The 20887-nt window shown below is 40.3% G+C and overlaps 1 protein-coding gene across 1 annotated transcript in view; it reads left to right on the top strand.

Moving 5' to 3' along the window:
- The window catches only part of VDR (vitamin D receptor), a 91798-nt gene that overhangs the window by 62588 nt on the left and 8323 nt on the right, over positions 1-20887 (top strand). Inside the window, exons 6-8 of the mRNA XM_043968465.1 lie at positions 13533-13717; positions 14013-14127; positions 16565-16718. Coding sequence (XP_043824400.1) covers positions 13533-13717; positions 14013-14127; positions 16565-16718 — 454 coding nt within the window. The remainder of the gene's footprint in view (positions 1-13532; positions 13718-14012; positions 14128-16564; positions 16719-20887) is intronic.

Genomic DNA, 20887 nt, shown 5'->3' with positions numbered 1-20887 from the left:
TTGCCTAAGTCTGGAAGAGATTTAGTCCCACTTCCTCTGACCAGCCTTGACCTAAGCAACTGGCTTAGTTAAGGAAGACCAGGTACAAGAGGAAACTGCCAGTCTGCCCATAAGGAAACATTTCTCACCTGAAAGCTGATTTACCTGGAAGGTCCCTGCCTAAAACCCTGGGGGAATTGCTTATTTATTAACACTTACCCCAGTCCCAGATGACAACTAACCACCCTACCAACACATACCTGAATACTCTAGGCAGAGACTGGCCTCATTTCAAGCATAGACTGGAGATGGTGATAATAGTGATATGTGGCGGGGGCAGCTAGGTGGTGCAGTGGATAGAGCACCAGCCCTGGATTCAGGAGGATCTGAGTTCAAATCTGATCTCAGATACTTAACACTTACTAGCTGTGTGACCCTGGGCAAGTCACTTAATCCCAATTGCCTTACCCCCCCCAAAAAAATAGTGATATGTGGCAGCAGCAGCAGCAGCAGTAGTAGTAGTAGTAGTAGAAGAAGAAGAAGAAGAAGAAGAAGAAGAAGAAGAAGAAGAAGAAGAAGAAGAAGAAGAAGAAGACTAACATATATATAGCACTCAGTATGTGCTTGGCACTATGTTTAACACTTTATAATTATTATCTCATTTGATCCTCATTACAACCTCAGGAAGTATTACTATTATTATCCCCATTTTACAAAGGTGGAAACTGAGGCAAACAGGGCTTAAGGGACATGACCAGGGTCACATAGCCTAAATATGTGTCTGGGATCAGATTTGAACTCTGATCTTCCTAAGACTATACAGGGCATGGTGACAAGACTGCAGAGAAGACCAAGCAATACTTTAGTGTGTGCCTATCTTTCTACAATCCCTCCAATACTGACCAGTCCCCATCTTCTGTCATCTTTGTCGATTTGTTATATATGAAATGAAATCTCAGAATTGTTTTGATTTAGAGTTTTCTTTTTAGTGATTTAAAGCAATCTTTCATATGGTTATTAATAATTTATGTTTCTTCTTTTCAAAACCTTTCACCACTTGTCCTTTGCTGTTGGTTTTTTAAATTTGATATCAAATTCTTATCAGAGATATTTGATAGAAAAATGTTTTCCCCCAGTTTACAACTTCCATTCTTATCTTTCCTTCCTTATTTATTCATGCAGAAGCTTTTCCGTCTTATAATATATATAATATATAAAAAACCTTAAAAATTAGATGATACTGTATGATCTGTGACCCAACAACTAAAGCTAAAGTGTCCATTCCAGTCCATAGCCCATTGTTGCCTGACACTCTCTTTAACGTTCTAGGAAAGTGCTTTGGAACCTTCCATTTTTCTGTAGAGGAACCTGAAGGAGATTTACTCCTTCTTAGTGGTTCAGAGATATACTAGGGAAGATGGTAGACTAACAGACTCTACCCCTCCTCCATGCTATTCAGACATGGACCAAGGAATCCCAGCTCAGTGGTTGTATCCATGTATCCAACTGTATCTATGTTGATTTTGCCCATAATCTTGAAGGCTGCGTTTATACCATACCATACCAAAATCTAGACTCAGCCATTCAAGGAAAGAAGCATACTGAGGATAGGGGAAATATGAATGTTGCCACCTTGCCTGCTTTGGATGAAGCTTTCTTGATCTACATTTGACAGGGGCTGTCAGCTGGGGTAACCCCTAGACTCCTTTGCCAGGCATCTAGTTGCATTCATCCTCCATCTGTCTGGGTCTGAGTATCCAAGCTGGAGACTTTTCCCCCCTGACCTGTCCTTTTTCTCTTCTGCACCCAGTCTTAGCTTATCCATTACTACAATCTAGATTTTGCAGCTGGAGATCCCTTATCTCACTATTATCCTGCCCTGTTGTATAACTTCTCATGCATCTTTGTCTTGTTCTTCCTACTGTAAACTCCTTGTTCTGTTCCTTAGTATCCCCCATCACCATCTCTGTTCCATCATCTCTGTAGACTACCCCAGGTAACAGCCCTCAGTCTTGCCTCTGAAGTCTCATACTACTTATTACCTCTGTACGTTGAACAATTAGTCATCTATTGACTTGTGGCATCTCTTAGACTTTTATCTTGAACTTCTATTTCAGCTTTGCATTGTTCTTTAACTTGGTGCATATTTGTGTTTTGCCTCTCTAACTAGACCCTAAACTATTTAAAGGCAGAGAGACCTTCTATAACACATCACTTATCCAGAAGTCACTCACCTTTCCAGCAAGCTCAACCACTTGTAACTTAGCCAAGAATTAGGAATTAAAAAAAAAGAAAAGTCTTTGAGCAGCCAAAATAATGTCACAGACAGAGTCCATGCTATAAATACTCACCTACTTTAAACAGAAAGGTCCCTCAGTTCCTCATCCAGGGTCGTATTACTTTTAGTTTGTAAACAGTTCTACCAAGGTTAGTTGGTTTCCCATTTCCCAGCAGAGTAGATATGGCCAATTTGAAAAGGTTAGGGGGTACCACAAATAAAAACAGGCAGAATGCTAACAGGAGGACACGACAGTCTAGCAATGAGAGGAGACATTAGAAAACTATTTTTCAAAACAGATGAAAGGACAAAAAGTATAGCAGCTTCTTGATGTAGGGACAAAAAGCCCACACATTTCAATTACTCCTGAGGGCATCACTATATTACAGTAATTAATTTTCATCATGATGAATCTGTCATCAAAACAAGGTTAAATTATGTTCAACATGTTCTGTTTAAGAAAACAAGGGCCTGTATAATGCGTTTTAGAAAGAATTCTTTCCAGAATGGGTAAAATACAAAAAAGTTTTGGCCACTAAAGGAATAAACTTCAAATCAATTATATGAGAACATCTCCCTTATGAGAAAAGGTTCATTCCCTTAACAGAACCTGATCAATAGGATGCCACAATGCCTTAGAGACAATCTAAATGTCCAATAATCTTTGGGGGGAGGGGGGCAGGGCAATGAGGGTTAAGTGACTTGCCCAGGGTCACACAGCTAGTAAGTGTCAAGTGTCTGAGGCTGGATTTGAACTTAGGTCCTCCTGAATCCAGGGCTGGTGCTTCATCCACTGTGCCACCTAGCTGCCCCTCCAATAATCTTTTACTAAACATCCACCGTACACTAGACCAAACGTTCTTAAACCGTTAAGAGCTAAATTACATAGAACAGATTAAGTGCCATTGCTACTTGGAAGAGTTTGAGTTGGAGGAGGGAAGGAAGAATTTCTGAAGGAGCCTGTACAGAGGGGGGGGGGGGAGGATAGGAGTTATTTATCTTAACCTTTTACTAAGTGCCTCAGTGCTAGGCACTGTCCTGGGTACTGGGGCTAGAAAGACAAATATGTTGAGTTCTAGTCTCTAGACCTCAAGGAGCTTACATTCTATCAAGAAAGGAAACATGCATATAAATAATAAGTATTTACAAGATGCATAAGATAGAAGATACAAGGTAACCCTGGATAGGAAGGCACTGGTAACTGAGGGCACTAGGAAAGGCCTCCTCCAGAAGATGGGGCTGGAGCTGAATCTTCAAGGAAGCCAAGGTGAGGTTGGAGAGAATTCCAGACATGGAAAGATAGTATGTCTAGGGGCAGCTAGGTGGCACAGTGGATAGAGCACTGACCCTGGAGTCAGGAGGACCCAAGTTCAAATCCAGCCTCTGATACTTGACACTTACTAGCTGTGTGACCCTGGGCAAGTCACTTAACCTCAATTGCCCTGCAAAAAAAAAAAGAAAAGAAAAGATAGCATATCTAACTTCTAGAAGCTAATCTAGCTGAGACATATGTATGTGTATGGATGTGTGTGTCGTATATGTGTACACATGTACACGTGTGTGCATACATGTACATGTATGTGCATGATAACTATTTTTCTATATGACAAATATTTTTTATTACCAATAGTACTAATTATTATTTTAACACTTTATAAAATATAGTACTTTATATTTATAAAATGTGTTACTTTTTAATTATTATTATTAATAATAGAATTAGCACATATAATAATAATAGCACATAGAATTTCTGTAGCATCTCAAAGAGTTCTCAGTATTGTACTATACTATCTGCTCTATTGCCAAAGAATAATAACCCTCATCTATCTATATTTTTAAACAGTGGGTGCTATTGCTAGTCACTGATTTGATTCTACTGAATAAGGAGGGCCAGACTCTAGGCAAGTCCTCCTTTCAGCTGGTGGCTGCCATGCACACATGCTATCCTGCTGAGGAGGAACATTTGGGTGCTAACAAGTCCTCTGGTTCTCAGAGAGAACCCCAACTCTGATTCTCTCTGCATGGCCACAGCTTCTCATCAGTCTAGGAAGTATGTTTGTTTTCCAAATGAGGGCAGCTCTGAACCTCTTACCAGTAAAAAACAAAAACAAAAAACAACTTTACCTTCTCCTTATATATCTACACTATTCCCCTGGCCCCCACTACATGAAGGCCAGGTAGGTTACATTTTACCCCCAGGGGTTCTCCAATTTGATTAAATGGATTGAAGTTAGACACTCTTTCTGTAAATGGCTCCCACCCCTACTGATAGTGTTCCTTCAATTCATTGAAGGTATCCCCTTGTACCTGAGTACTCTTTACCACTCAGATTCAAATTGACACAGAAATACTTATTTCAAAAGATATAATCACAAATTTGCAAATTCATTCCCCCAACATGTGGAAGGCATAATCCTCTCCCTTCTCCCCATATCCTCAGTCTCAGGGAGGGGGAAGGGGTTGAGGTTCATAGTTTAGATCAGTTCCCATAGAGCACAATCCCAGTTCCAAATCCAATCTCCCTCAGGCTTGAGTGAATAGCTCCCCTGGCTTCTCAGGTCTTCCATGGCACACCCTACCTACAATCCTGGCTCCAACGTCACTATCACTTGAATTCCCAGTACTATGTTGATCACCTCTAGTACCTGAAGCTGAGAAGAACAAACAGCATAGAATAGAAACCAACACCCTCAAGACCATTTCTCAGAGCTGGGATAAAAAAGAGGGATGGGGGAAGGAAAATCCTTCCCCTCTCACTGGTTTGGTTCATGGTGTCTGTGCTGTGGGTGAACTAATCTTCACCCTCTGGTCAGAGCAGATAAGAGTAACCAAAAAGCACACAGCAGAAAAGAGAAAGAGTGATTGATTCAGCCTCACCAGTTTGAAAGATGAAGGCAGCCAATCAAAGAAGGCTTGATCCTCTACCATCCCCATATGGTAGGTGATGCAGGCCTCCATGTTAGGCAATCTGGACATGCCCCAAGGGTCTCTCAAAGGCACCTCTATATTGGGTGAACTGGGCATGTCCAGACCAGACCAGCTTACACTATATTTAACTAAGCCTTAGTCATATGACCTTGGCATAACAGAATTAAGATCCAAAACAATCAGAACATGTTTAGCTGTGTACAATGTTATTCTTTGCACAAAATCAGTTACAATACATTCTAAGACACATATCATGCCCATAGCTTTTCCTAGATTCAGGTTGTCCCCAGCCGTTGGCAGGGGGGTTAAAGATCCACTCTGAATGAATCCTAGGAAAGGCACAGTTTGATGTGTTGACTCTTCCTATGGCCAGTTCTCCTGCAAGTAGGGAATATATAGCAGGCAGTACAGAAAACTTAGAAGTAGCTCCCATTGAACGTCTGACTAGTGCATCCAGTCACTAAGTAAAGGCTTCAGGAACTCTGGATCTGGAGACCTCCTTGCAGCATGGGACTGAACATGAACTCAGATTGTCAGAGGATGATAGAGTTGAAAGAGAGCATAGCAGCCATCTAGTACTACCCAGCCCTGAAAGGAATCCCTACCATAACAGACACAACAAGGGGGTGAGTCATTCAGCCTTCCACAGAGGGAAAGCCCACTATGTTCTGAGGTAGCCCAGCCAACCTTTGGATAGCTCTCACTCTTAGGAAGTTTTTCCTGACCTACATTTGTTCCTTTGTAACTTCCACCTGTCATTTCTAGTTCTGTGCTCTGGTGTCAAACAGAACAAGTCTGATCCCTCTTCCATGTGACCTGTAGAATTTAATCAGACAAAGAATAAAGGGAAGATATTTTGCATGGACTGGGGAAAAGGATAGAACCTGGGCAGAGTGGAGGGAGGTGAAGTATGTTGGTGACAAGTTGGGGTAAGGTTGGATAATTAGTGAAGGATCCCTGGAGGTTTTCAAAGTCAGATAGGGGAGAGTGACTTAATATCTATAAATTTATATATATATATATATATACACATATATAATTGAATTAATAATATAAAATAGAGTAGCAGCTAGGATCACATGACCAGCATGATAGCAAAGTGGTTGTTTTCAGAAATCCTTAGCAACCCAAAAACCTCAGAAAAGGGAATTATGTGCCAAATATAGGATAACTGAAGCTGAATATATAAAATAAAATAGAAACTTCCCATGTGGTTAAAAACCTCATGAAATAACATCCAAGAACTGAAATAGCTTCTACTCTGTCTCAACTTCCTTTACCCCTCACAAGCAAACTCACAAGCTTAAGATTCAGGGCCTAGCTGTAGGAGGGTCTCCCTTCTGATGGCAGTGACTCAGTCTGCAGCCTGCTTTGCCCATCCAGAGGCAGTAAACTACCCTTCTGTCCAGCCAAGCAAAGGAAAAGAAGCATAATTGGGGAAAGGGGGCAAAAGATGGAGACAGTGCAACATGCAGCACAGAGCCACAAGTTCTGCTACCTATGGGAAGCAGCAAGCATTTAAATAGCTCTTTAAGGTTTGCAAAGTGCTTTTTACAGGTATTAACTAATTTCATTTTCACAACAACCCTGGGAGGTACCTGCAATTATTACCATCCCCATTTCATAGATAAGGAAGCTGAAGCAGATTGTGGTTAACTGACCTGCCCAGAGTCACATAATTAATAAGTATCTGAGACAAGATTTGAACTCTGGTCTTCCTGACTCCAGGTCCAATGCTCTATCCACTGTAGAAAGGGGAGTGGATACCAATTTAGGGCCAGTTCTCTCTACCCAAGTTTGTTTTAGGGAAGGATCTAGTCTAGGGAAGCCCCACATCTCCAAACACAAGGAAGCTGAGGACAACAAGCACACCCAGACTTGGAATCTGCGTAGTAATGGAAGGGGGAGAAGTCAAAGAATGAGGAAGGATATTAGAAGCAAGTGACAAGGAATACAAGAGAAACACTAAAAGACCAAAGTTCAAGAGAAAAATTCTAAATAAAAACTGAGCTTGGAAATAAATATACCAATTCAAAAGAGAAATAAAATGATTAGAAGAAAGAAGTTAGATCAGAGTTATCTATGATAAATTTCAAAAACATAAGCCACAGAGTAGGAAACAATGAATATACAGTAGAAAATCTCCCTAAAGAAACAGGCTCAGAAAGAAAGAATAACAAATTTGAAAAAAAAAAACTACTGAAGTGGAAGAAAATTTGGCAGAGAAAAAGCAAAAGGGAACATAATTAAAACATAATTAAATGTTATACAAAGCAACTGACCTTGAAAACATATGGGTGTATATATATAAAATAAACATATATATTTATATGTCTATACATATAACATGTATAGACATGTGTTGTGTGTATGTATGTATGTATCTTTTTTGTTGTTGTTGCTGGGCAATGAGGGTTAAGTGACTTGCCCAGGGTCACACAGCTAGTAAGTGTCAAGTGTCTGAGGCCACATTTGAACTCAGGTCCTCCTGAATCCAGGGTCAGTCTTTTAGCCACTGTGCCACCTAGCTGCCCCCGTTGTATGTATGTATCTTAAAACATCCTAAGTTTCCCACAGGAACATGAAAAATCAAAAGAGATTATAGGAAAAAAATACAAAAATACTATCCAGAATTTTGCAATGTAGAAAGGAAAGCTTTAATCACTCAAATCTACATATTGTCATCAGGGGGAAAAAACAACAAATCTATATTTCAGACTCCAAGACGTTAATATTTTTAAAATGTCAATAATAAATTTTGCAAACAGGAGAAAACCCTTCATGTATGAAGAAAAAGTAATTCAAGTGATTCAGAATTAGTCTGTAATCATGAGAAATCAAAGGAGAGGATATAATATAATATTTTCCAAAAGACAAAGGCTCTCAAGCTCAATAACATATTCTAAAAAAACCCAACCTCAATGAAAAAAGATGAACTTTCAACAAAAGAGGTATTTGAGATCTTCTTAGAAAAAAACAAAGAAAATAAAAAAGGTGAGCAGGGGAGTTGACTCCTAAACTTCAGAAACACAAGAAAGGATGACTTAAATGGTAGATTAGGAGCGATATACAAAGTATCCTGAGATTTCAGCAAAGCATATTGGTAGAGTGTCATAATATCTTTGTGTGTGAGAAGGTAAAATGTGTTCTGAATGATAGTGTAGTCAGTTGGATCTGGTTGAACAAGTGAAAAGGATATTAATGGAAAGGGCTGGTGCCCACTTGAAGGGGAGTTAATAAAGGAATACAGCAGGAGTCTATCTTCGGCCCAATTCTGTTCAATATTTTTGTCAGTAAGTTCATAGGATTGTAGATGTATAGCTGAAAGGACCTCAGAAGCTAATTAGTGAGCCCCTCGTTTTACAGATGAGGAAATTGATACATAGGAATTGAATGATTTGCTTAAGGTCACACGATGCCAGAGGTGATATTTAAACTCCAAGTTCCATGACGCCTGTAAAAAACTGTATGATATTGTGTTTCAGTCACTTAGAATTCATAATTGCAGCTGTTCACAAAACACAAAATTTGAAAAGGCATCTCTAATTATTGGATAACACAACTGAAATCTACAACTATCCTAATAAGTTGGAATAATGGTTTCAATATGACAAAATTTAATAGTAATGTAGCAAGGTTTTGGAATGAAGTCATTCTGTGTAGCTAAGGCTAAATAGTCACCCCTCTCTTTAATTAATTTACATCACAGGTCTAAGGAAACCAAGGAGTATATTCTAATATTTCCTCATAAATTAAAAGTCATTACTTATCTGTGAACTCCCATCCCAGTTTATAAGATAAACTGGAAAAACCTCTTTCCCATAAGCTTTCTCTCCTCTTTCTCAAAACCCTTCATCTCATAAGCTTAAATAAACACTCATGTTAGTCTAGTTTTAACACTATAAAAAATGCAAAAAATATGTTTAAATATCTCAACAATAATACATTACAGTGTGAAAAGTCACACCTAATCATCAAATGCAAATGTTAATTTATTGCCCACTCTGGAAAGATAGCCTACTATTCAGCTTTAATAGTCTCTAAAATGATACTCTCCCTAAAATTCAATTCCTTCTTAAAAATATTGTAACACCATCCATAAGTGTTTGTGGGTGAGGCTGTTGAAGTTATTGTACAATAATAAATATAAGATCCTGCACATTGGGTTAAAAACACCAACTGATTGCATAAGTACAGAATGGGTAAGATATGGCTAGAAAGCTATTCATGTGATTAAAAACCTTTGAATGAAACCTGCACTATTACTCAACAGTGGGATACAGGATCCAGCAATAATGCGAATAGCTGACATTTATGTAGCACTTAAAGATTTAAAGAGCTATAAAGCTCTTTATTAACAGACTTTTTATGACAACACTCTCACATGTAGCCTATATAATCACTTCTAGCTCTACCTTTACCTCCTGGCTCATTTTCCTTGTTTCATCCTCTTATCCAGGATTCTAAAGTAATCAAGGGGTGTGTTCTGATATTTCTACATTAAATACTAAAATTACAACATCTCTCTCATTAATTAATCAATTAGCCCTAAGCTCTCATCCCAGTTGACTAAATAAATGATATGTAAATGATTATTATTTATTTAATGAACTGGAGGGACCTCTTTTCTGATAAGCATAAGTAAGTGCTTTGTATAAATAAGCCCCTTAATCTCCTAGGCTTAAATAACTATGAAGGTTGCTGGTTGTACAACTTATTAACAGTATCATAAACAATAAAACGAAGACAAAGTTATTTTCAGTGTGTCAGCTGTGAGAAAGAGCACAGCCAGTCCCTACCATCACTACAACTGCTGACTTTTCAATTCTAAAACATATTCCCACCATTCAGCTTTCTTAGGACAGTAGCTAAAATTTTTCAAGAATTCTCTTTGTTGTGTTTTTTTTTAAAGATGAATTAAAACAGCTTTTTTTAGGAGAAAAATTCTCTAATTTCATTTTCTTCCCCTTTGTACCTTTACTATCAACACAGGTAATGGTCTCTTCAGAATGACACTTAAACTGCTAATCTCTAAAGATTATATTGTCTCTTAAAGATCCAGTGATGACATCTATGATATATGTTACAGAATTAAATGAGGCTGAATCTTTTCATGAAGTTCATTTGATAGTCAAAAAAAGTTACTGTGATCTTAAACATTAATCAAATATTATTGCTGGTGTATAGTAGCTCCACTGTACTATGGGTTATTTGGGCAACATAAATTTTGCATCAAATTTTAGAAAGGACATTTGCAAGTTCAGGCAACTCTAGAAGATGGCAACCAGAATGGAGAGAGGACTAGAAAACAAACCAAAAAAGGATTCATTGAAACAACTGTGATTTCTGACTTCAAATATTTGAAGGATAGACTTTTCCTACTTGGATTTGGAGGGTAGAATTAGAGCCAGTAGTTATTTTTTTGAGGTGTTCTATTATAGAGAAAACAGTTGAGTAGCCACAGTTGATGTCAAAGTGACCTTAGAATAGTTTTGCAACAACATAGTTGAATTATGTTGAACAAAAAAGATTGAATGTAATCGATAAACAATGTCCCGGACTATGTGTAGTCATCCTTACTGTGTCTTTCTGTTGGGAGGCTTGGCACTTTTGGGGCCAGGTGTGTTAATTGTCTGAGCATGGCTTCTACCCCAATCTGGATGGGTTGGGTATGAAAAAGAACAGTAACTTTTACCATCAATTTCCCCTTTTCCTTGCCCTCAAGGAGCTTATATTCTATCAGAGAAACAGTATATAGTTATACAAATATGCACAAAATAGAGTAATTTTGGAGAGGAGGATGCTAACAGCTTGGAAAGAGGAGATCAGGAAGATTTTCAGGTAGAAGGTGGAACTTAAACTGAGTCTTTTTTTTTTTTTGGTGGGGCAATAAGGGTTAGATAACTTGCCCAAGGTCACACAGCTAGTAATTTGAACTCAGGTCCTCCTGAATCCAGGGCTGGTGCTCTATCCACTGCGCCACCTAGCTGCCCCCTTAAACTGAGTCTTGAGGGAAAGATGGGATTCTAAGGGAAGTAAGGAGGAAGTGCATTCCAGGCTGGGGGGAAGAGCCAACACAAAGGCATGGTGATAGGAGATTATATTATGTGAACAATAATAAATCCAGTCTAGTCAAACCACAGAGTGTGGGAAACAGAATGATATTCTAGGGAAAACTAAATGGCCAAAAATCAGTTAAGGCTTTTTAGCGAGAGAAACTGAATTTTAGAGCTATTTTAGAGCCCCTTAAAGGTTATCTTGTTCAAAGCTCTCAGTTTATGAATGAGGAAACTGTATCCTAGAAAGGCTTAAGTGGCTTTGCCACACAGTGAGAAGAAAGCAGTTCATTTCTATTTAATAAGTATTTTTTAAGTACCTACCATGTGCTAAACATCTTGTTCATTCCTAGGGTTTCAGAGACAAAATGAAAAACAATCTGCCCTCAGAGAGGTATTTTAAAAGTAGTCTGACATTGTTGTACAAGATGGACTAGAGGAGAGGGGGGGGGAGAAGAAGGAGGAAGAAGAGGAGGAGGAGGAATATTAATAAGGAGACCAGGGGGCAGCTAGGTGGGGCAGTGGATAGAGCACCGGCCCTGGAGTCAGGAGTACCTGAGTTCAAATCCAGCCTCAGACACTTAACACTTACTAGCTGTGTGACCCTGGGCAAGTCACTTAACCCCAATTGCCTCACTAAAAAAATAAAATAAAATAAGGAGACCAGCTAAGACACTGTAACACAAGAATGCAATGGTAGATGTGGAAATGGAACAGCTAGATTGGGGGCGAGGGAGGAAGTAGAGAAAAATCATAGCCCGAGGCCATGCAGAGTTTGAATATATTGGTACTATTTCTGCTGTTCCACACATCCCTGCCCAAGACTTGCCCAAGTCAAGGCAACATGGACTCCCCAATCTGGGGTCATGTTTGTTGTGCTTGTCCAGGGTTCTCACTTTTTTCCCCACCCTAATTCATCTCTTGGGCCATGGGCAGTCATCCTTACTGTTCTTCTCTGTGGTAGGCTTGGTACCTTTTAAGGCTAGCTGAGTCAAGTGTCTGAGCATGACTTCTACCCAGAACTGGATGGGTTGAATGTAAAAAGAATACTATTTTTATAACTAATTTCTCATTTGTAACTGTCCCTATAACCTTAGTTCAATCCCTCTTCCACTTCCAAAATCCTCCCCAACTAGTCACCCCATATTCTATCCAATCTTTGCTGGGTCTTTTGCTCCAGGCCTTTCCAGAAGCTTGTCAAGCATCCTGTGCTGTTTGAAACTTGGGATTCCTTTCCCTCCTCTTGAACAAATCCCAAGTTCTGTAGGTAGATACCCTGGCAGCACAAACACAGAACAAGTACCTACAGGCTGTGGGCCCCAGTGCCCAGTCCTGCTGTCAAGCAGTCTGCATGCCTCTGCCAGGCAGCATCCTTATATGGTTCCTGTGCCAGGCCCTCCTGCTCCCAACTCTACCTTCCCAATCAATAGCATTAGCAAGGAACACCACCACCACAGAGATTATTCCTTAGAGTTAATTAAAGCCAGTGGGCTGAAGACCAGGACATCAGAGGGGATGAATTCATGTATAAGATACTGATCTGATTTCTACTCATATAATCTGAGTATATGAATAAGGTCATTTAGTACTTGGAGAATCCATCAGTCGTGTATGTGTGTATGTGTGTGTGCGTGCATGCACACCCACTCGCACATGCACTTGCACACGTACCCACGCATATATGCATGTGGAAGGCTAGGGGATGGGGTGTATACAACAAATTGCCAGGAGGGAAGAAATAGGCCACAATTTTCTATCTCCTCTGAAAATTAGGCAGAAGATAAGAATGTCTGAACTCGGGGTTATAAAACACTAGAATCAATTTGTGAAACGTTTTCTAGAGATTTCAGGACTATCTGGCCTAGGGAAGGAGCAATGTTGTAGGTGGGTAAGTCACTTGATGCAGGGGTGGGATGAGCTGTTGTTTGATCCCTTGTAGTAAGTACAGTGACCCAAGCCCAGAAGAGCAGTAAGCTTCTAAGCATTCCCTATTGCTCGAATGACTGAATGATTAACAGCAACACCTCCACTCAGCTCTCCTACCTCTCCTACCTCCTCCCTTCTTCTATTATGTATTCATTTCCACCATCGTTTTCTACATAGAAAGTTCAGTTTCCCTTTAATTTGTTGGCTTGAGGCACTCAAGGCAAGAGGGATTTGCTCTGGCAAAAGGCCTTGAGGATAGGCAAGACCTGAAGTAAAAGCACGTTTTCCACCTGAGTGGGACCAAGGGTGGATTGGAGGGTGTGAGGTGCAGGTGCCAACTCATTCTTCCCCGGGTCCCACAGTCATCCTGACAGATGAAGAAGTCCAGCGGAAGCGGGAGATGATCTTGAAGAGGAAGGAGGAGGAAGCACTGAAGGATAGTCTGAGGCCCAAGCTTTCTGAAGAGCAGCAGCACATCATCACCACCCTATTGGATGCTCATCATAAGACCTTTGACCCTACCTATTCAGACTTCAGCCAATTCCGGGTAGGACTGACATACAACCACTAGCCTGATTAATCCCATCCCCTTCCCCACAAAGATTGCTGGTGTCCAAACACGGCTTTGAGGAGCAGGAAAGGGACATTGATCAAAGAGCAATTTGACAAATTTAATAATTCAGAGGGTCCCCCACTGGATAGACTCAATCTCCCATGACAGAGAAAAAGAACAAGGGATCCTTTCTTCCTAGAGCCATTGCTGCTGTCTCTGTCCAAAGACACAAGAACAAAAATGGGCCTGGGAAATTTAAATTCCATATTCCAGTTTTTTCCCATTCTAGCCTCCAGTACGAGGGGATGAAGGTGGAGGAATCCGTCCTTCAAGATCATCCTCAGAGCATGCATCCAGTTTTTCAGGGGATTCCTTGTCTTCAGATCACTACACAACTTCTCCAGGTATTGTGGGAATAACTGCTCTCAGTGTGTAAGGGGGAAGAGAGAGAGAGAGAGAGAGAGAGAGAGAGAGAGAGAGAGAGAGAGAGAGAGAGAGAGAGAGAGAGAGATCGGGGAGGTTTAGAAGTTCCATTGTACATTTGGAACTCTTTCATTCCTCCTGAGCACTTGGTTAAGTAAATATGATAAAAGAAGGAATAAAATGTGAAGGTGACCATGAGTATCCAGAATCTAATCACATGGCTAGAATGTGACTAGGACATGGATGGCTAAGGATATCCTTAGCCCTTTGAACAATGCTTTGACTCTGAGCTCATTGGAAAGTAAAGTTTCACATGGATACCCCAGGTCATCTGGTCCATCCTCTCACCTCCCACCCCTAGTCTGATCCCATACTAGCCTAGCACCAGAAATGAGAATTGGGAATCTGCTGTTGGCTTTAAGCTCCCTCCAGGAGAATGAGTATATTGTCATCTCCTCCATTTCTCATTGTCTCCCACTTTTCCTCATCCTCCCTTTGGTCTTATTCTCTCCAACATTCCATTGACTAATGTCTGGAAAGAGGACATGAGAGGGCAGAGAAAAAGTTTACTGTGAGGACCAAAAACAGTCAGGCCTATAGACTAGATGACCCTGATTTTTTTTTAGTTATCCATAGGTGAGGAAAGATAAAATCTGGAAAGAACTGGAGACCCCTGGACAAGGCCTCCCACTCTCTCTTTCCCCCCATTCTCTGACAAAGAAGTGACCCTTGTCGTTGCCAAAGCCAACAAACTTATACATAAACTTGATTTCTTCCCCTCCAGTTTTCTCCAACAAATTGCACCCCCTCCTCCCACTCCCAGATCTGCAACTTCTCCCTATCTACTAGTTCCTTCTCTACTACTTTCAAATGTGTCCGTGTCTCCTTTGTCCTTAATTTACTTGATCCTACCATTGCTTCAAGTAATTGTGCTACATTTCTCTCTCCTCCCTTTCTAAGCCAGATTCCTTGAAAAAGTAGCCTCCATCTACTGCTCCCACTTCTCCTCTCACTCACTCCTCAATATTTTGCAGTCTTCCTTCTGACTTCATCATTCAGTGGGAGCTATTATCTACAATGACTTCTTAATTGCCATAATTGATGGTCTTTTCTTAGTCCCCATCTTTCTAGACGTATCCACTCCATTTAATACTGTTGAGCACTTGCTCCTCCTGAATACTCTTTCTTCTCTCCATTTTCATGATACTACTTTCTCCTGGTTAGCCTCCTACCTATTTAACCATCCCTTCTCAGTGTTCTTTGCACATCCATCATCCACATCATTCCTCCTAACTATGGGTGTCCCCAAGGTGCTCTTCTGGACCCACTTATCCACATATACATATATGTGTGTGTATGTGCACGCACGTGTGTTGTCTTGTCAACCTTATAAGCTTGTGTGGATTTAACTAATACCTTCATGCAGACAACTCACAGATATATATATATATATATATATATATATATATGTGTGTGTGTGTGTGTGTGTATATCTATGTATAGATATAAATACATGCATATATACACTTATGTTTATTCACAAACTTGTGTGTGTGTATATATATGTGTGTGTGTGTGTGTGTGTGTGTGTGTGTGTGTATTGTGTATATGTCAGCCTAGATTGCAGTCTCATATCACCACTTGTATATTGGACATTTTATCCTCTACTCTTCTCCCTCCCTCTCATGCACATCCAATAAACTGACAGACCTTGATGTCTCTACCTGTACAACATTTTTCCCATCAGACCCTTTTTCTCTATTTGTACAGCTACCACCTTTGTTCAGGCCTCTCACCTGGATTATTGCAACAGCTTCCTAATTGGTCTCCCTCCCTCAAATCTCTCACCACTCTAATCCCTCACACTCTGCTGCCAAAGTAACTTTCCCTAAGTACAGATTTGACAATGCGTGTCCCCTACTCAATTAACCCCAGTGGTTCCCTATTGCCTTTAGAATAATATATAAACTCCTCTATTTAGCTTTTATAGACCCATCACAACCTGTTTCCAATGGTCAAACTGTCTTTTCAGCCTCACTGGACTCCTGCACTGGGCTATCCAGCAAAACTGTCCTCTGTCTACTGCCCCAGTGACTGCAATGGCCGTCCAAAGTGCCTGGAATTTATTCCCTCCTATCTTTTGTCTCATTGAATCCCAAATCACCTTGCATTTCACCAGTTCAGATATATTTTAATTTATTCACTTTATGTTGTGTATTTACAAATGTACTTGTCTCCCCTGAGAAAATGTAATCTCTTTATGAGTAAGGACTATTTCATTCTCAGTTCTGGTGGCACCACCTAGCACAGTACCTGGTCCAAAATAGGGGCTTAATAAATGTTTATTGATTGATTGATGGTTTAATAAAATGAGCTGATATGGGATGAGGATCCAGGCATCTTCTTTCCTCCCCTCAGACACTATGGAGCCCTTAGTGCTAAATGAGGATTCTGAGGATCCTTCTGTGACCCTGGACCTGTCCCAGCTCTCCATGCTACCCCACCTGGCTGACCTGGTCAGCTACAGCATCCAGAAGGTTATTGGCTTTGCAAAGATGATTCCAGGATTCCGGTAAGAAGCCTCAAATCTGGGCAATAGAAGTGGTTTATATTTAATCTTCATATTATTTTAATGCAAAAATACTCAAAATTACCCTCAGCTTCTACCCTGGCTGAGGTTTCTTAAGTATATATTTTTAAACAAGGTAGTCTTCCTAGAGGAAGGTGGCTTAAGTGGGAGAAGTTGAATCTGACTTGAACAAGTAACTATATAATGTCTGACTATATAAAAGGAGCATGCTTTTATGTTCCTGTGGAAGCCTGTACTGACTTTCCTTTTGGATAGGAGAGTCTGCTAAAGGAATAACAGAATTTTAGAGTTAGAAAGCACCTTCCAAAGGTACCCAAATAGCTAGCAGAGAAGCCCGACTCCTACATTCATGTTCTTTCCAGTATGTGGCGCCTCTTCAACTCCCTTCAAGAACCTATCAGATTCATTCACAAGTTCATTTCATAAAGATTTTGTCCTTTTACTAGAGACAGTACATATTGCAGGACCTTACCTGAGATGTTATACAGTTGTTGTAATAAGTCTTAAAATTTAAGGTGTTTTCAAAATGTTGTGAGGGTTGGAGCTTTATGGATAACTTTTTGCTGTGGTTGTTGGTTGGTTTTATGAAGTGCTTCTTAGCATTTGTTGTTCAGGCTGGTAGGGCTGCCATCATTTTAAAGCAGAAACTTTGTTTCTACAGTAGGCTGCCCTGTGAAATTTTCCATTTTTTCAGATGATACCATCTCAACTTCATCAGTGACTGATAAACTTCTGTTTTATCAAAATAATCATGGTCATTGACCATGCAGAGTTCTTCCTGGTTATTCTCCAACCTGTCTTGGCTAGTGTCATTTTATTTTGCACTCCTACTAGCCCCCAAACTAATAGGTCTCCAACTTTCTTGACCAAAACAAACCAGAAAACACTTTAGAAAACTCCAAAGTATTGTCACCATGACATATTTGACAAAACATGTGAAATGTTCTTAAGATAATCCTACTTCAAGATATGAGAATTCACCTCCCATTACTACTGAGCAAAAGTGGGGGCCTCCCCAGGTGCAAAAACATTGTATATATTGTCATATTTTTTTCAATATATTGATCAGTTTTACTGTGGTTTTTTTCTCTTTTTCTTTTTCATTTTTTAAAAAATTCTTTGTTATGTGGAATGTTTTTCTAGAAGGGGAGGGGCAAAAGGGGAAAATAACAGATATCAAAATTTTATTTAATTTTTTCAAAATCTTATTTTAATACTTTCAAAATTGTGATTTAATCAATGTAGTGATACAAATCCCTACCTTCTTCATGGCTTAATAGGTGGTTTTATATGAGTAACTGTGACCAACTCACAGATGACAAACCTCCCTGAACCAAGCTATACTGGTCCTCAAACACCAGACGTACTGCCTATCATGAGACCTCTGGAAACTTTCCATCTTGACTGGACCTTTCAGAGCTTACCTTCTATTGGCATGTTCTCTGAGATCCTAGATTCCTAGGATCACCTCCATGCCACAGCAGAGTATCAGCAAAATGTTGTTAGTTAGGTGGCATAGTGACTAGAGAATTCGACTTGGAGTCAGGAAGACCTGAGGTTCAAATTGGGCCTCAAACGCATACTACATATGTTCACCTGACCAAGTCACTTAAACTTTCTGTGCCTTAGTTTCCTCATCTGTAAAATGGAAGTGATACCAGAACCTACTTCCCAGTATTTTATTTTCCCAGAGGCTAAAGTGAAATAATACTTGTAAAGTGCTTTACAAACCTTAAAGTCTATGTAAATGGTAGTTACTATTATTATTATTGAAAGGATAGCTAATTGTATTCAAATAGAGTGAGCATCAGAGAGATGAACAGTCATAGAAATCAGGCAATGAGCAAGGGATTGTGACTGTGTCTGTCACATGCCCAGAAAATGCCTACTTGGAATTGGCAAAACGTCTCTTTTGTTCAGTAAGTTCCTACTTCCCCTCACCTCAATCCAGTATGTTATGGCTTACAAATATGCTTTAGCATAGAGCTTGCATTTATTTTGTGTAAACAAATGAGAAAAATCATAAACAGCACAGAGTACCTCTTTACTACATCATTGCAACATAGTTTCATTTTAATGAGACTTAGTTACAAGTAGCACAGATTGAAATGAGAATCCACCTTGTATGCAGTGCTGGATTGTACTGGACCACTAATGAATCATTCACATTCAGTGAGGGTCCCAAATTCTACCTCCTTCCCATCACACCTTACTTACCTCGGTGGTTTTAATCTCATTTTCTGTGTTCTAGGAGAGCAAATCCCTATTTTCCTCAGTTTTCCCTGATGCTAGAATTCAGAGAGTTATTTGTTGGCAAATTCAATAGATGATGACATGAACAGGTCAATCAATGCCAATCCTTGGTAGTAAAAGATATCTCTAAAGGAAAGAATATTAGATTTTAAATTAAATCCTGCCACTTCTCTGGGCTTCAGTTTCCTCATTAGTAAAATGTGAAAATTGGGCTAGGTCAGGGGTCCTAAACCTTGGGTCCACAGAGCCCCCTAGGGATGTATGGATAAATTTTAGGGGTGGGGGTTGTGACTTGGTTGGGGAAAAAATTACATCTTTATTTTCACTAACTGTAAATGTAGCATTTCCTTCAATTACGAATGTAGGCAACAAACATCATTTCGAGGAGTTCATAAACCAGACTGCCAAAGGGGTCCATGAGACACACCCACATAAACACATGACCAGCACAGAGTGAGAGCTCAATATAGACTTGGGACTAGATGGTTTCTGAGGTACCTTATGGATCTTAACTACCTTCCTCTGAATCAGTGCCAATGTTTTGTTTTGTTTCGTTTTGTTTCTCACTGCAGACCAAGTCTGCCTAGGCAAGTGCCTTCTGGAAGGACAATGGTAGGGTTTGTGCCAAGGTCCAGGGTGGTAAAGATCAGGATGAAGACCTAAGGGCCCAGGTGGGACCCACGTGGGGTTGGGCAGGGCAGGCAGTTTCCCAGCAACCTGGTTCTTCTAGTTTATGAGCTTGGGGGTTCTGTTATTCCAAGAACTGAAGGAACAGTTGCTTTATCCCTTGAAGCTTTGATCTTGGTGCCCAGCAGTGGGGGTGGAAGGTGGAGGGTTTAGAGAAGGGAGGAGGAGACTATTATGTGAATAGATTAGGGGTGGGGGGATACAGTAGGAAACTCTTACATAAGCATGTGACCCACAGAGAGTGGGAGCTGAAGATGGGCCTGGCCTTGGCCATGTTCCATGCTTGGAGCAGTGCATGGCACACAGTAGGTACTTGTTGACTAACTGACTGTTCCCCTTAGTCTCTAGGCTAGGCACTAAAAGGCCTGTGTCCTACAAATTATCTTTTCCCCTAGAAGGAAGGAGACACTAAAAAAAATCACTGCTGGGGTACCAAAACAGATCCCAAATAACCACGAACAGCTTTTGGGCTAAGAGATGATAGAGCCCTCTGCTGTCTGGCCTTGACAACTTTGCGTTTCTCTGTCAAAGAAACAGTAACTCAACTGAAGTCCACAGGGGCCAGATCTCCAGGGGTCCTTGCTGATTAGCTTAGATAGGAGCCAGGAGCTGCTGGTGGGAAGGGAAGCCCTGAGGGATGTGAAGGGAGAGGCTAAGCTCTGGAAGAGTGGGGAGGACTACTCCTGGAACTAGAAGACCATCCCAACAAACTCTTCAAAATATGACCCACAGCCAGGAACCACCAGGTGTCCTCTCAACTGGGATTTGCCAAACACTTCAAGTATGAGGGGTACGGAGCTGGAAGGACTGATAGCTGAGGTGTCATTGATTCGTAAAATGTTTGAGCTGGAGGTCCTGATTTGAATGACATCTTGAGATTTTATTTGCCTTCTCAACAGTAAGGGATCAGTAGCAACACATTATTTACAACTTGTCTTTAGGACATAAAAGCACTCACTATTGGTGTGATGATTGGTAGACATCCAAACTGCATATGGCTAATTACCAGCTGAAACAAAGACGAGGAGATGCTATGGTATAGATTATAATCAGCACTCTTCCCGTCTAGATGCCTATGTCCAAAATCCAACCCATTCCCCATCCTGGCCTTTCTTTGCCTTGCTATGATACAAGTCATTATTTTTTTTTCTTTTTTGTAGCTGGCTTTTTCCCCCCTTCCATATAAGCTTTTCCTAAGTTCTTGAAGGAAT

The sequence above is a fragment of the Dromiciops gliroides genome, chromosome 5 (genome assembly GCF_019393635.1).
Source record: "Dromiciops gliroides isolate mDroGli1 chromosome 5, mDroGli1.pri, whole genome shotgun sequence".
NCBI classification, from domain to species: domain Eukaryota; kingdom Metazoa; phylum Chordata; class Mammalia; order Microbiotheria; family Microbiotheriidae; genus Dromiciops; species Dromiciops gliroides.
This window is presented reverse-complemented; position numbering and strand designations above follow the sequence as displayed.